The 17132-nt window shown below is 44.3% G+C and overlaps 1 protein-coding gene and 1 pseudogene across 17 annotated transcripts in view; one reads left to right on the forward strand and one right to left on the reverse strand.

The window, feature by feature from the left end:
• Positions 1-17132, reverse strand: part of BCL2L13 (BCL2 like 13) — a 304446-nt gene that overhangs the window by 185635 nt on the left and 101679 nt on the right. For 15 of the 16 annotated variants that reach the window (XR_013960067.1, XM_080658711.1, XM_080658719.1 and 12 more), the window contains one exon: positions 1677-1820. Coding sequence is in view for 14 of the 16 variants with exons in the window: in XM_080658711.1 (XP_080514837.1) it covers positions 1677-1820 (144 nt within the window). In the remaining 2 variants the exon portion in view is untranslated. Of the gene's footprint in view, positions 1-1676; positions 1821-17132 lie in introns of those variants that run through there. The other variant, XR_013960068.1, reaches the window with a different exon arrangement.
• Positions 5234-5978, forward strand: LOC308243299 (annotated as a pseudogene). The gene is made up of 2 exons: positions 5234-5314; positions 5541-5978. The product of its transcript is annotated as an uncharacterized misc_RNA (transcript).

Consider the following 17132-nt stretch of genomic DNA (forward strand, 5'->3'; position numbering starts at 1 on the left):
CATAAATATCCTAGAACCGTGGTCAGCAAACTGCAGCTCGTGAGCCACATGCGGCTCTTTGGCCCCTTGAGTGTGGCTCTTCCACAAAATACCACAGCCTGGGTGAGTCTATTTTGAAGAAGTGGTGTTAGAAGAAGTTTAAGTTTAAAAAATTTGGCTCTCAAAAGAAATTTCAATCTTTGTACTGTTGATATTTGGCGCTGTTGACCAATGAGTTTGCCGACCACTGTCCTAGAAGAAACCACAGGCAGCAAAATCTCAGACATCTCTTGTAGCAATATGTTTACAGATACATCTCCTAGGGAAAGGGAAAATAAGGAGAAAATAAACAAATGGGACTACATCAAAAAGAAAATAAAAAGCAAAATAAAAATAAAATAAAAAGCAAAATAAAAAGCACAGCAAAAGAAACCATCAACAAAATGAAAAGAGAGCCTACTGTATGGGAGAACATATTTGGCTATGTCACATCTGATAAAGGGTTAATATCCAAAATATATAAGGAACTCATACAACTTAACAAAAGAAAGACAACCCAAATAAAAAATGGGCAAAGGGCCTAAACAGACACTTCTCCAAAGTGGACACACAGATGGCCAAGAAACATGACAAAATGCTCAAAGTCACTGATCATCAGAGAGATGCAAATTAAAATGACAACAAGGTATCACCTCACAGCTGTCAGAAAGGCTATCATCAACAAATCAACAAGTGACAAGTGCTGGCAACAAAGTAGAGAAAAGGGAATGCTAGTACACTGCTGGTGGGATGCCTAATTGTGCAGTCATTATGGAAAACAGTATGGAGTTTCCTCAAAAATTAAATGTGGAACTGCCATTTGACCCAGTGATCCCACTTCTGGAAATATATCCTAAGAAACCTGAAATAACAATCAGAAGGAATATATGCACCCCTCTGTTCATAGCAGCACAATTTACAATAGCTAAGATCTGGAAACAGCCCATGCGCCCATCAGTAGATGAGTGGATAAAAAAGCTGTGGTACCTTTATACCACGGAATACTATGCATCAATAAAAAAGAAGGATCTCGCCCTAACCGGTTTGGCTCAGTGGATAGAGCGTCGGCCTACGGACTGAAAGGTCCCAGGTTCGATTCTGGTCAAGGGCATGTGCCTTGGTTGCGGGCACATACCCAGTGGGAGGTGTGCAGGAGGGAGCTGATTGATGTTTCTCCCTTATCTATGTTTCTAACTCTCTATCCCTCTCCCTTCCTCTCTGTAAAAAAAATATATATATTTTAAATAAAATAAATTAAAAAAAGAAGGATCTCTTACCCTTTGAGACAGCATGGAGGTACCTGGAGAGTATTGTGTTTAGTGAAATAAGCCAGTCAGAGAAAGACAAGTATCACATAACTCACTCATATGTGGAGTCTAATCAACAAAATAAACTGATGAACTGAGTGGATCCAGAGACATGAAAGCAGGGAACAGACTGTGGAATCTCAGAGGGAAGGCAGGGGAGGGTGGGTAGGTGGGAAGTAATCAACCAAAGAACTTATATGCATATATGCATAACTCATGTACACAGACAATAGGGTGGTGAAGGTCTGGGGCGGGAGGCGGGGACATGCTAGAAGGGGTGAATGAGGGAAAAAGGGGACATATGTAATACTTTCAATAATAATGATTTAAAAAAAAAAGTAGAGCTCATACCCAGCCACCTTGCTGGATGATGTACTCTGCTGCATAGTCTTCCAGATATGTCACACCAAACTGCAGCAATGTACTCAAAGGTTCTTGACCACGCCTTGTCAACTCCAAAAGCATTTGTTGTAGCAAAACCAGCGGCACCAAAATCTTCAATGTAAAGATAAGAGAATGAAAACACAAAGTTAAATACTTATAATTCATTTTATTAGTTCAAGTACTAGAAAATCATACTCAGATGCATCATTATGAAATTTCATTCTTATTACAATAAGGGAAATAAATCATTGACCCCTACTAGAATTTTTGTGAATAATGCATATAGGTTTTATGCCTTATAGCAGGGATTTTCAACCGTGTGCACACTGGCATAAAGCAGAATTTTTAAAACATGAAATATCTGACTATTTAGTCAGGGACACTGACCTCTTTTCCCTTAGATTGTCAAATGAAAAAATGACAATAGCCAACACAACAATATTCATCTGGTGTGAATGAATCAAAATTATACCTATTTTTTTTGTCAGATCAGCAAAAAAATACATTGTTGGTGTGCCACAGAATTTTAGTAATTAATTTATGTGGGCATGAGATTAAAAAGGTTGAAAATTACTGACTCAGGGTGTTGAAAGTAATTATGTGAAAATAAGAGGGCCTCTGTGTGTGTGTGTGTGTGTGTGTGTGTGTGTGTGTGTGTGTGTGTGGCAACATATGGACAGAAAAATCATTGAAGCATCTTATCTAATAAAGAAGTAATGGATCATCATGCCCTCACAAAGATGGCAGCACCCACAGCCAATAAGGAAAGAATACGCTAATTGACTATCACGCCCTCAAAGATGGCAGCACCCACACCACAAGATGGTGGCACCCAGTCCCGACCCCAGGCGGGTCCGGCTACTCCTCACGCCTGCCTCCGGAGTCCCCCAGTCCCCTCAGCCCCCCAGCCACCCAGGGCCAGCCCGAGGCGCAGGCAAGCCTCAGATGGCAGCTGCCCAGCCGCCCAGGGCCAGTCCAAGGGATGACCAAACGACTGAACAAGCAGGCTCCATGGGGTGACCAGGCCAGCAGGGGGGTTAGTGAGGGACGACCAAACGAATGAACAAGCAGGCTGCGTGGGGTGACCAGGCCGGCAGGGGGGTTAGTGAGAGACGACCAAACGACTGAACAAGCAGGCTGCGTGGGGCGACCAGGCTGGCAGGGAAGTTAGTGAGGGGCAACCAGGCCAGCGGGGGAGGGAGGGCAGTTGGGGGCAACCAGGCCGGCAGAGGGGGCAGTTGGGGGTGATTAGGCTGGAAGGAGGGGCAGTGAGGGGTGACTAGGCCAGAGGGGGAGGCAGTTGGGGGCAACCAGGCCGATGGCGGGGGGAAGTTAGGGGCAATCAGGCCAGAATGTAGAGACAGTGAGGGGCAATCAGGCCGGCAGGGGGGAGCAGTTAGGGGCAACCAGGCCGGCAGGCAGGTGAGCGATTAGGAGGCAGTGGTCCAGGATTGTGAGAGGGATGTCCGACTGCCAGTCTAGATCGGCAAGTGAACATCCCCCGAGGGGTCCCAGATTGGAGAGGGTGCAGGCTGAGCTGAGGGTACAGGTTGGGCTGAATTCCGTGCACCAGGCCTCTAGTTATTTATAAAAAGCAAAAGTCTTGGGACTGGTTAAACAAATTAGACTGTTTACTGCCCAATCACCAAGAGAGTGTGTAAAATAATAGTACCTTCATTTCTAAACAAACAAACAAAAATATATACACACATATGTTTTTATAATCCTATAGTATCTCTGGGAAAATATATAAGAAACTGCATATAGTGTTAGAAAAAAAAGGGAAGAGTTCAATACATGAAATGCCCAGACAGGTAAGCAATCTATTAAGTAACCAAGGTAATAACGTAGCTCAGAAAGAAAACAAAAATTCTCCTGAAACACATTAAAGACTGTGATTTAAATAAGAGAGAATTCAAGTTTTGAAAAAATTCAGTGAGATAAAATAAACTCAGACAGTTCAATGAGCTCCAGAATAAAATCAACAAGCAGAACAAGTATGTTGCAAAGGAGACTGAAACTATAAAAAAGAACCAAACAGAAATTCTGGAGCTAAAAAACTCAATAAGTGAGATGAAGAATTAAGAGAGCTTGGGAAACAGAGCAGGACAGATGGAAGACAGATTTAGTAATCTTAAAAATAGAAATCTAGAAATTACTCAGGTGAAAGGAGAGAACTGATAGGTTTAAGAAAATGAAATAACTTCCTGAGAACTTCTGACTCCATTAGAAAGAGCAATATAACAATAAAGCGTATGAGAAGGAGAATGAAACAGAGAGCCAATTCAACCAAATAATCGATGAGAAATTCCCAAACTGAAAAAAGCTGGAACTTCAAATCTGAGAAACTAACGGAATACCTAATTATCTCAATCAAAAAAAGCCTTCTCCAAAGCACAAGATATTAAAGATGTCAAAAATTAATGATAAAGAAAGAATCTTCAAGGCAGCCAGGATAAAGAAGATAGTAACCTATAAAGAAAAAACTATTTGCCCAGCCAGTGTGGCTCAATGGTTGAGCATCAGTTCAGGAACCAAGAGGTCCCTGGTTCAAATCCTGATCAGGGCACATGGACACGTTTTGGGCTTGATCCCCAGTGGGAGGGGGGGTGCATAAGGCAGCCAATTGATGATGTCCTTGGTCATTTATGTTTCGCTCTCTTTTTCCCTCTCCCTCCCCCCCCTCTAAAAATCAATAAAAACATATTTTAAACAAAGACAACCCCATTAGATTATCATCAGATTTTTCAGCAGAAACCCTAAAAGCAATTAAAGAGGGGAATCAAATATTCAAATTATTGAAAGAGATAAATCATCAGCCAAGGATAATATATCCAGAAAATTTATCCTTTAGCTGTTAAGGAAAAATAAAGTCTTTTCCAGACATACAGAAGCTGAGGAAATTTATCCGCACAAGACCTGCATTACAAGAAATGTTGAAAGGAGCACTTCTACCTAAATCAAAAAGAAAAAAGAACACAAAACTGTAAGATAAACAAACAGACAGAAGCAGAAATTTGCAACTCTATTTCAGAAAAGGATATGAAATTCTTAATTATAACATACAGGTTAAGGGAGGAAAGTATTTAAAAAGAACTGGTGGGCTTGATTCCCCCTTACAGCATATGCCCAGGTTGTAGGTTTGATCCCCAGTAGGGGGTGTGCAGGAGGCAGCCAATCAATGATTCTCTCTCATCATTGCTGTTTCTATCCCCCCCTTCCTCTCCTGAAATCAATAAAAACATATTTTTTAAAAAAAATTTTAATTGGTGGGGTAGGTAAATGTTATACTTGCCTCCTTCCATGACCACATCGAAAAACAATGAAATTATAATAAACAACCATCCCTGAGAAGCATCTGAAAAATGGATAAAAAGAAGTACTATAACTAAGGATATAAAGAAGAACCCACATCAATACTGGTGAGAGGGGAGAACACACGAAATGGACTGGTTCCATACTCATGTGTGGCAGTCAAGTACTGGGAAGGCTTTTCCCCTGGCTGGCAGCACGGAGGCCACACGATGCCCAAATTTACTGTAAAAGACGTGAACCAGCAGGAGTTAGTTAGAGCTCTGGAAGCCTTCCTCAAAAAAATCCAGAAAGTTGCCCTAACCGGTTTGGCTCAGTGGATAGAGCGTGGGCCTGCGGACTCAAGGGTCGCAGGTTCGATTCCGGTCAAGGGCATGTACCTTTGTTGCGGACACATACCCAGTGGGGAGTGTGCAGGAGGCAGCTGATCAATGTTTCTCTCTCATGGATGTTTCTAACTCTCTATCCATCTCCCTTCCTCTCTGTAAAAAAATCAATAAATTAAAAAAAAAAAAAAAGTCCAGGAAGCTGAAAGTCCCTGAATGGGTGGACACTGTCAAGCTGGCCAAGCATAAAGAGCTTGCTCCCTACAATGAGAATTGGTTCTATACACGGGCTGCTTCCACAGCACAGCACCTGTACCTTCGGGAAGGAGCTGGGTTGGCTCCATGACCAAGATCTATGGAGGATGACAGAGAAATGGTGTCATGCCCAGCCACTTTAGCAGAGGCTCTGTGTGCCCCGCAGGATCCTCCAAGCCCTGGAGGGGCTGAAAATGGTGAAAAAGGATCAGGACGGGGGCTGCAAATTGACACCTCAGGGACACAGAGATCTGGACAGAATCGCAGGGCAGGTGGCAGCTGCCAACAAGAAGTATTAGAACAGAGAAACCAAGATGGCAGCATAGGTAAGCACCTAAACTGCTGCCTCACACAACAATTTCAAAACTACAACTAAAAGACAGAACAGACACCATCCAGAACCACAGGAAAGCTGGAAGAGTGAAAATTCTACAACTAGAAGGAAAGAGAAAAGCTCACAGAGAATTGGAGGTACGGCAAAGGGTCTTTGTGCGTGCAGAGAGGAAGGGCGGCTGAGAGCCTGGCTGACTTTCTCTGGCAGGAGGGGGAAAGAAGCCCCCAACTGCACTGAACCCCAGTTCCGACTGCACTTAACCCCAGTTACGGGCGAAACCCCGTGGACTCAGGCTCATACAGGGGGAGTCTGGACTGTCAGGTAGAGAGAAAGGCACCCGGAGACGCAGAGACCTGGGGGGAGACTTGGGGGGAGCCCCAGCGGACAGAGGTTTGGAGGCGCGCGAGCCAGTGCGCACAAAGGCTGCGGAGGTTGCCACAGGCTTTCCCTAGCAGAAGGGAGTTGGAAGCTCCTGAATGCACTGAGCCCCAGTTCTGACTGCACTGAACCCCAGTTCCAGGCGAGCCCCTGGGGACCCACGCTCTTACGGGGGGGAATCTGGACTCTCAGGCGGAGACTCGGGAGCCGGGGAAGGCAGAGGTCGGGAGGCGTGCGCGCAAGGGCAAGGCTGACGGGAAGCCAAGACTGTCTGCTCCGCCCTGAGACTCCACCCCATCCAAGCTGAGCACAGAGGCTATTGCAATTTGACAAGTCTAATCCTATAAGGCTGTCTCCAGCACCAAACTTCTCCCAGCATAGACACAGCTGATTCTCACAGCCAACTGGCCTGGAGTCAATTCCTCCCAGTGATACCAACAACAATCAAGACTTAACTACAACAAGGCTGTACACACAGTCCACAAAGGGGTGCACCAAGAGTATCCACCTCAGGTTAACTGGGGAAGCCGACCCACTGGGCCATATAGGAAACCTAGCACACAAAGCGACCCTACCAACTCAGGGAAGCAGTGAAAATGCGGCGACAAAGAAACAGATCACTAATGAAAGAAATGGAGGAAAACAAACGACTGGATATAGAATTCAAAACCACGGTTATAAGGCTTTACAAGAATATCCTAGAAAAGGCTGATATATAACGAGACTCTCGAAGATATGAAAAAGGACCAACTAGAAATTAAACATACACTGACTGAAATAAAAAATATTATACAGAGACCCAACAACAGACTAGAGGAACACAAGAATCAAGTCAAAGAATTGAAATACAAAGAAGCAAAAAACACTCAACCGAAAAAGCAAAAAAAAAGTTGAAGATAGTGTAAGAAGCCTCTGGGACAACTTCAAGTGTACCAACATCAGAATTATGGGGGTGCCAGAAGAAGAGAGAGAACAAGATACTGAAAACCTATTTGAAGAAATAATGACCGAAAACTTCCCCCACCTGGTGAAAGAAATAGACTTACAAGTCCAGGAAGCACACAGAATCCCAAACAAAAGGAATCCAAAGAGGACCACACCAAGACACATTATAATTAAAATGCCAAGAGCAAAAGACAAAGAGAGAATCTTAAAAGCAGCAAGAGAAAAACAGTTAATTACCTACAAGGGAGCACCCATACGATTGTCAGCTGATTTCTCAACAGAAACTATGCAGGCCAGACGGGAGTGGCAAGAAATTTTCAAAGTGATGAATAGCAAGAACCTACAACCAAGATTACTCTACCCAGCGAAGCTATCATTCAGAATTGAAGGGCAGATAAAGAGCTTCACAGATAAGAAAAAGCTAAAGGAGTTCATCACCACCAAATCAGTATTATATGAAATGCTGAAAGGTATTCTTAACGAAGAGGAAGAAGAAAAAAGTAAAGATAAAAATTATGAACAACAAATACATATCTATCAACAAATGAACCTAAAAATCAAGTGAATTAAAAACCTGAGGAACAGAATAAACTGGTGAATATAATAGAATCAGGGGCATAGAAAGGGAGTGGACTGATAATTCTCAGGGGGAAAGGGGTATGGGGAGTTCAGGAAGAGACTGGACAAAAATCATACACCTATGGATGAGGACAGTGGGGGGGAGGTAAGGGCAGAAGGTGGGGTGGGAACTGGGTGGAGGGGAGCTATGGGGTGAAAAAGGAGAAACAATTGCAATAATCTGAATAAAGATTTATTTTTTAAAAAAAGTATTAGAACAAATGCTGGGTTAATAAACTGCCTCATTCATTAAAAAAATAAAATAAAAATTGGGAAGGAAATCTTGGCTGTAGAACTGCCCCCTAAGGAGCAAGTTGTCCCAGCCTCACACTAAGCAGACAAGCCCAGAGCACCAGAGCTGGTAAGAAGGAATCCCCACATATCTGGCTGTAAAAACCAACATAGATTGTGGCCGAAGAAGGAAGAGGACTGCTGGAGATTCAGGCATTCCTCGAAAAATTTCTACACACACACTCACTTGCTCACAAACACTTGCACTAAGCTCCAGAGAAAGGACAGGAGCTCAAATCTCTAGGGACATATGGGGATGAACTAAATTGTCTGACTTCTGGGTGAGGCCTGGAAGGAGAGAAGTGCTGGCAAGGGCCATTGTTTCATTGTTGAGCCCTCCTCCCACCCAGTGGGCAGCCAGGCACCATTGTTGCTTTGCTGAACCCTCTTCCCCCTATATAGCCGGTGCAGTCCAATGCCAAATCTGAATCTCCATGAAACTGTCTAACACCACCCCTCCATCCTGCTGACTCCTTGAGACCCCCACTCCACCCAACTCACACACAGCCTGAATCTCTTTTAATAGCTGTTCTTCACAAGGAGTCAGCCTCAACCCATGCTACATGTGGACTTTCCAAAAATTTCTCAAAAGTCCATAATCCTCAAAAAAAGAGGATGGCCTCAGCATGCCCTGTACCTCTTGCTAAGTTGTCCCAAGACCAACACTAGTGGCAGCTGGCCTAGGTTTTCAGCATAACCTTTCCCAGGTGCCTCCAAGGCCAGCACAGGCAGCTACCAACTGCAGCTCACTTTGTAGCTCCTATCAGGTGGCCCGGAGCCAGGCACAGGCAGTGGCGCAATTGCTCCTCCACCAGAGCCCCACCCAAGAGGCCCCAGAGCCAACACACCCACTGGCTGGATTGAGACCACACCAGAGCACCACCCAATTAGCTCAACAAATGGCACACCCAAAAGGTGGAATCAGCAGGCATCAGAGCCCTGCTAAAGCTAATCGCCCTCTGTAAGATCTGCACCTGCATAAGAGCTCATCCTCTGTAGTCACGGACAGTCCTCAAAGGAGTCTCTAACACTGGGCCCCACAGGATACCTACTATGTAATAATGCCACCCTGAAAAGACTGAAAGATGTAGCAGATCTACCCTATATAAAGAAACAAACACAGGAAGGCAAGTAAAAAGAGGAAACAAAGAAATATGTCCCAAATGAAAGAACAGAAGAAAATTCTAGAAAAACAAAATAAAATGGAGGCAAGCAATCTACTAGATAGTTCAAAACACTGGTTACAAAAATGCTCAATGAACTTAGGGGGAAAAATAGATGATCTCAGTAAGAACTTACAAAAAGAGACAAAAACTCTAAGACGAACTAGTCAATGCCCAGCCGGTGTTGCTCAGTGATGAACGTCAATCCATGCAACAAGAGGTTGCAAGTACAATTACCAGTCAGGGCACATGCCTGGGTTACAGGCTTGCTCCCCAGCAAGGGGCGTACAAGAGGCAGCCAATTGATGTTGATGTTTCTCTCTCATCAAAGTTTCTATCTCTCTCTCCCTCTCCCTCTCCCTACTTCTCTCTCTAAAATCAATAAACTTAAAAAAAAAAACAGTCAAAAGTGAGGAATATAACTGAAATGAATACATTATCTGTAATAAACACCAGATTAGATGAAGCAGATGATCAATTCAATGATCTGAATGACAAGGTAATGGGGGGAAAAATCACAACAGCAAAAAGAAAAAAGAACTTTTAAAAATGAGGACAGGTTAAGAAACGTCTGGAACAACATCAAGCATAACAACATTGACATCATAGGGGTACCAGAAGAAGAGTGATAGCAAGGAATTGAGAACCCATTTGAAGAAGAAATAATGACTGAAAACTTCCCTAACCTGGTAAAAAAAAACGTCCAGGAAACAGAGTCCCAAACAAGGTGAACCCAAAGAGGACGATACAAGACAAGTCATAATTAAAATGACAAATGTTGCCTGGCTGGTGTGGGTCAGTGGTTGAGTATCCTATATAATAAAAAGGTAATATGCAAATTGACCGCCACACCCTTCACACAAGATGGCCACCCCAGGTGGTCACAAGATGGTCACCACAAGATGGCCGGGCAATTATGGGTGATCAGGCCAGCAGGGGAGGGCAGTTAGGGGCGACCAGGCCAGCAGAGAAGGGCAGTTGGGGGCGACCAGGCTGGGAGGGGAGGGCAGTTAGGGGTGACTGGGTTGGCAGGGGAGGGCAGTTGGGGGCAACCAGGCCTGCAGGGGAGGGAGGGCAATTGGGGGGGGACCAAGGCCTGCAGGGGAGGGCATTTAGGGGCGACCAGGCCAGCAGAGAAGGGCAGTTGGGGGCGACCAGGCTGGGAGGGGAGGGCAGTTAGGGGTGACCGGGCCAGCAGGGGAGGGCAGTTGGGGGTGACCGGGCCAGCAGGGGAGGACAGTTGGGGGCGACCGGGCCTGCAGGGGAGGGAGGGCAGTTGGGGGCGGAGCAGGCCCGCAGGGGAGGGCAGTTAGGGGCAACCAGGCTGGCAACCAGGCCGGTAGGGGAGGGCAGTTGTGGGCAACCAGGCGGCAGGGGAGGGCAGTTGGGGGCAACCGGGCCAACAGGGGAGGGCAGTTGGGGGCAACCGGGCCAACAGGGGAGGGCAGTTGGGGGCAATCGGGCCAGCAGGGGAGCAGTTAGGCGTCGATGGGGCTGGCAGGAGAGTGGTTAGGGGGTGATCAGGCTGGCAGGGGAGTGATTAGGGGGTGATCAGGCTGGCAGACAGAAGCAGTTAGGGGTAATCAGGCAGGCAGGCAGGAGAGCAGTTGGGAGCCAGCAGTCCCGGATTGTGAGAGGTATGTCCGGCTTCCGGTTTAGGCCCCATCCCACAGGCAGTCAGACATCCCCTGAGGGGTCCCAGATTGGAGAGGGTGGAGGCTGGGCTGAGGGACACCCACCCCCCCCACCGAGTGCACGAATTTCGTGCACAGGGCCTCTAGTAGACCTATAAACCAGAAAGTCACGGTTCTATTCCTGGTAAGGGCACATGCTCGGGTTGAGGGTTCAATACCTAGTAGGGGGCATGCAGGAGACAATCAATTAATGATTCTCTCTCATCATTGATCTTTCTATCTCTCTCCTCTCCCTTCCTCTCTGAAATCAATAAAAATATATATTTTTAAAAAACAGCCCTAGCTGGTCTGGCTCAGTGGATAGAGCATCAGCCTCGTGTGCAGGAGGCAACGAATCGATGTGTCTCTCTCACATCGATGTTTCTCTCTGCCTCTCCCCCTCCCTTCCACTCTCTCTAAAAATGAATGGGAAAATATACTTGGGTGAAGATAAAACAACAACAAAAAAAAAACAGAAACAATCTCATAGACATAGAGAACAAACTAAGGTTGCCAGATAGGAGTGGGATTAGGAAGCTGGGTAAAAAGGGGGAAGGGATTAAGTAGAAAATGACAGTTACAAATTTCATAAAGATGGAAAGTACAGAATAGAGAATATAGTCAATAGTATTATATAATAACTAGAGTTATCAGGGGGATCACTTCATAAGATATATGTCTAACCCTCTATGCTCTCTCCACCTGTAACTATAAAATATTGAATGTCAACTATAATTGAAAAATTAAAAAATATATTTTAAAAGACTGTAACTTCTGCAATTTGGAAATGAACATAAAAAAGGTATAATTTGTGACAACAAAAACAAAAAGGAAGTGGAAAAGGTAATGAACTTACACAGGTGAATAAAGATAAGACACAATTAGAAGAAACAAGACTATTGTGTGCATGAATCTCCTTTTACATAAATCTAACGGTCACCACAAAATAAAAATCCAGAACTGAGGCATGTAGCATAAAGAAGGAGAAAATAGAGGGAAAATCAGAGGAACAACCAAACTAAAATAGCAGAGAGAAAAGAAAGAAAAAATAAACTGGAAATACAGATCAACCTGAAAACTAAAGGTAAAATAGATGTAAGTCTTAAATATAAATGGACTGAACTAACCAATCAAAAGGCAAAGATTAGCCGAAACCGGTTTGGCTCAGTGGATGGAGCGTCGGCCTGCGGACTGAAGGGTCCCAGGTTCGATTCCGGTCAAGGGCATGTACCTTGGTTGCGGGCACATCCCCAGTGGGGGGCGTGCAGGAGGCAGCTGATCGATGTTTCTCTCTCATCGATGTTTCTAGCTCTCTATCCCTCTCCCTTCCTCTCTGTGTAATATCAATAAAATATATTAAAAAAAAAAAAGGCAAAGATTAGAAGGATGGGTTACAAAATATCACCCACCTACATGTTGCCTTCAGGAGACTCATCTCAGCTATAAAAACAAATAGACTCAAAGTAAAGGAGTGGAAGACAATACTCTAAACCAGGGGTCCTCAAACTACGGCCCACGGGCCACATGTGGCCCGCCGAGGACATTTATCCAGCCCGCCGGGTGCCACTGCCTGTCCTGCTTAGCAGCCGACTTGTCCCGGGCCCGCAGTGCACATAGGAATTTGTTCATAGTTTTTTTTTCAAACTACAGTCCGGCCCTCCAACGGTCTGAGGGACAGTGAACTGGCCCCCTGTTTAAAAAGTTTGAGGACCCCTGCAATAAATGGAATCTACAGAAAAGTTGGTGTAGCCATACTTATATCGGAAAAAACAGATTTCAAGAGACAAAAATTGACATAAAGGGGCCAATTCATCAAGAATACATAGCACTTAATAGTATATATGCCCCCAACTTGTGAGCACCAAAATATATATAAAGCCATTACTAATAGACCTAAAGGGAGGAACTAAAACAACAACAACAAAACTATTATATTAGGGGACCTGAATACCCCACTGACAGCAATGAATAATTGACATAGAAAATCAGTAAGAAAGTATTGGGCTTAATGACACATTAGACCAAATAGACATAGTCGATATTTATAGAGCTTTCCATCCCAAGATGACAAAATATACATTCTTCTCAAGTGCACTTGGAACACAAAACTAGTCTCAAAACATTTAAGACTGAAATAATACCAAGCATATTCTTCAACCAAAACAACAAGAAATTGCAAGTTAGCTACAAGAAAAAACCTGGAAAAACCACAAATATGAGGACATTAAACAATAAGCTATTGAACAACTATTGGGACAATTAAATACTACTCAGTCATACAAAAGGATAAAATGCTGCTGTTTGCAACAACATGTATAAAAGAGTGTCATGTTAAGCAAAATAAGTCAGATGGAAAAGAACAAGAATCATATAATTCCACTCATATGTGGGATATAAAGCAGAAAGTTACACACTAACAAAACAAATTCATAGACAGTATGGTGGTTACCAAAGAAAAAGAAGGATGTAGGGAGAATAAAGAGGTTAAGGAGCATCAATTATATAATGGGGCCCTAGCTGGGTACCTCACTTGTTTAGGGTGTCGTCCCATATACCAAGGTTGGGGGTTGGATCCCTGGTCAGGACACATACAAGAATCAACCAATGAATGCACAAATAAGTTGAACAAATCAATGTCTCTCTCTCTCTTTCCCTTCCCCTCTCTCTCAAACAACTCAATTAAAAAAATAAAAGAAACCACCAATGAGTCGATGAATAATAGAAACAACAAATTGATATTTCTCTCTTACCCTTCCTCTCTCTAAAAAATCAATACATAAAATTCTAAAAAACAATACACACACACACACACACTAGTGGCACAGTGCACGAAATTCAGGCACGGCGGAGGGTGTCCCTCAGCCCGGCCTGCACCCTCTCCAATCTGGGACCCCTCAGGGGATGTCCGACTGCTGGTTTAGGCCTGATCCCACAAGGGTCAGACATCCCTCTCACAATCCGGGACCACTGGCTCCTAACTACTCACCTGCGTGCCTGCCTGAACGCCCCTAACCACTCTACATGCCGATCTGCTCACCCCAACTGCCCCGCCCCGCCGGCCTTCTCGACTACAACTGCCCCCCCATGCCGGCCTGATAGCCCCCAACTGCCCCCCCTGCAGCCTGCTCACCCCCAACTACCACCCACTGCAAACCTGCTCACCCCAACTGCCCCCCCACAAGCCTGATTGCACCCAACTGCCCCCCCCTGCCAGCCTGATCAACCCCAACTGCCCTCTCTTCCTGGCCTGATCGCCCCTAACTGCCTCTGCCTCAACCCCGCCAGCATGGCTTTGTCCGGAAGGACGTCCGGAAGGTCTCCTGGTCTAATTAGCATATTATCTTTTTATTAGTATAGATGATAATGAAAGGAGACTAGACTTTTAGTGAGGACACAATGGAATATAATAATAATGTATTATAAAATTATATACAGAGTAGAAAACTGGCGGTGGAATAGACAGATGTGTCCCGAGCCTTGTCCGGGAGCAGATACAAAGAACAGCTGAGGGTCGCACGGGGAGTGTCTATTGGGAGAGTTAAGGGGCAGCTATACTCCAGGAGAAGGTAGGGGACTGCTGGATGGGGGTCTCCAGACCGAGCAGCCCTCACTGCTGCTGGGTTCCCTCCCGGAGCCACCGGCTCATATGCGGAGACCGCGCCATCTTGAAGGGGAAAGTGGATGTTATCGGAAGCCTGAAAATCTACAACTGTGGCACCCACCGAACAGCTGCAAACCCCAGAGCACCAGTCCACAATTGGCACAAACACACGGATTCAGAGGAGCTCTACACTCCACCACAGAAAGATCAGATTTCGCCTGGAATAAGGTGAGGTCTCTTGTCCCGGCAGGACAGAGAAACGCGCGCACTGCAGGAGCTGGAGGACCGGGGGAAGTCTGCACCTAGAAAAATCCGTGGCTGTTGGGGCTGGCGTGATCCAAGAATGTGGAAGGGGGTCCTCAGAGCTGCTAACAGAGGGGATCTCTAAAAAGCAACCCATTTTGATCTGACACAGAAGAACAGCCTAAAAATTTTGGGAGGGTGCCAGCTGCTTGGACACAAGGGAGAAAAGGGGATTGCGCAGGCTTGCGCACTGACCCGGAGTTGGCACACTTGCGCTTTCTCATCTTTGAATCCTTGCTTCTGATTACTGAGCCCAATACATAGGATCACCCACTTGGGGACACCCTAGGAGACTGCAGGGGAAAGTTGTTTTTCTGGAACCTGGGGATCAGAGCGGGGAGTGACCGTCAGAGAACCAGCTCTGGGGCAGCCCACTCCCACAAACCGGTATTGAGTGCCACAGGGAAAGCAGGATCTAAGCACAGGCTAGAGAGGACCTATAGACCCAGAGGTCAATCCAGAAACACTGCCACCCAGAGGCTGAATCACAAATTGACTCTTCTGTAATTACAAATAAAGGAATACAAGAGAGTAAGGCACACTGTCTGCTTAAAAATCAGGACTTGCTTACAACACTGAGGAGCAGTGGAAAGCAGGGAAGTGCAATACTGTCTTGACTGGGAAATAGGTGTGCAAAACAGAACAACAGAGGAAGTGAATGACATTCACTACTGCACATTTTATTTTTATTTTTATTATTTTTTATTTTATTTCTTTTTTTCTTTTTCATCTTTTACTTAAGAAAATAATTCTTTTTCTTTTTTCCTCACTTGATTTTACCTTTTTAATTATTACATTTTTATTTTCAATCAATATTATTACTACTACTATTTTACCTTTTTTTTAAAAGTGTCATTTTATTTTCTCTTTGACTTTGAGATTAGTGTACTACATTCTATTTTCATCTTTCCTTTAGCATCGTTTTACTCTATCTCAACTCTACCTTTATGCCATCACTCTCTGCCTAACTTTTGCCCTATTGTTGTCCTGTTTCTCTTACCCTTTTCCTGCTTTAGATTTTCGCTATTCTTTCTTTTTACCCCCTGTTAAAATTTCACCCTACTTATATATCTAATTTCCAATCCCCTGCTCCAAGTTCATACACACCTCTCTCTTCTCTGTCTTCACTATCCAAAAAATTGTTTTTCTCTCTGTCCTTTTGTTGTTGTTTGCTTGAATGTTGATTCTATCGATTTCTATGCTTGTTTGTGAGATTTTCTTGCATTTCCTTTTTTGTGTTTTGTTTTTTTGTTTGCTTTGTTTTTGTTTGTTTTTTCCATCTGTTTTTCCTCGCCTCGCTTGATATTAATTGTTGTTTGTAGTTTGTATTCATCTCCAGGTACTTGTTGCTGGCATTTGCTGGGATTAGTGGCTGTTCTATTGGAGTTTTCTCCCCATATATATAGTTTGTTCCCCTTTTCTTTCTTATTCTCTTTCTTTTCTATCTTACTTTTTTTTTCCTTTTCCAAATATCATTTTGGCACTCCTTTCTTTCTTTGGCACTCCTTCTTTCTCTCCTATCCTCTAATTTGCCTTTCTCTGGTGGTCACCTTTATTTGGCGTTATTAATACCGTGAAAACATTTCTGTTCAGTGCCTTGTGTATTATACCTGATTGTGTTGTATTTTGTACCTTTAAATCAATGCAGGAGAGAGAGAACTACATAACCGGACACCCGAAGAAGAGGGACCATGAGGAGACAAAGAAACAGTCCACATATGAAACAAAAGCAGGCATCACCAGAAAAGGAAGTAAACAAAATGGAGGCAAGCAACCTGTCAGAGAAAGAATTCAGAGAAATGGTCATAAGGTGGCTGAAAAAAATGGAAGACAAATTCAACAATATGAGTAAGAACCAAGAGGAAATGAAGAAGAACCAAGAAGAAATAAAAAATGACATCGCTGCTGTAAAGAACTCAATAGAAAGCATCAAGAGTAGACTAGAAGAAGCAGAGGACCGCATCAGTGATTGAGAAGACAAGGTAGGAAAAAATACCCAAGTAGAGCAGCTTCTAGAAAAAATATTAAAAAGCAGGAGGAGAGCCTAAGGGAACTTTGGAACAACACGAAACAAAACAACATCCACATAATAGGGGTGCCAGAAGGAGAGGAAACTGAGCAAGGAATAGAAAACCGGTTTGAAGAAATAGTGACAGAAAACTTCCCTCATATAGGGAAGAAAAAGCCCACACAAATCCAAGAAGCTCACAGACTCCCAAGCAAA

Source organism: Plecotus auritus, assembly GCF_963455305.1.
Source record: "Plecotus auritus genome assembly, chromosome: 3".
Lineage (NCBI taxonomy): Eukaryota > Metazoa > Chordata > Mammalia > Chiroptera > Vespertilionidae > Plecotus > Plecotus auritus.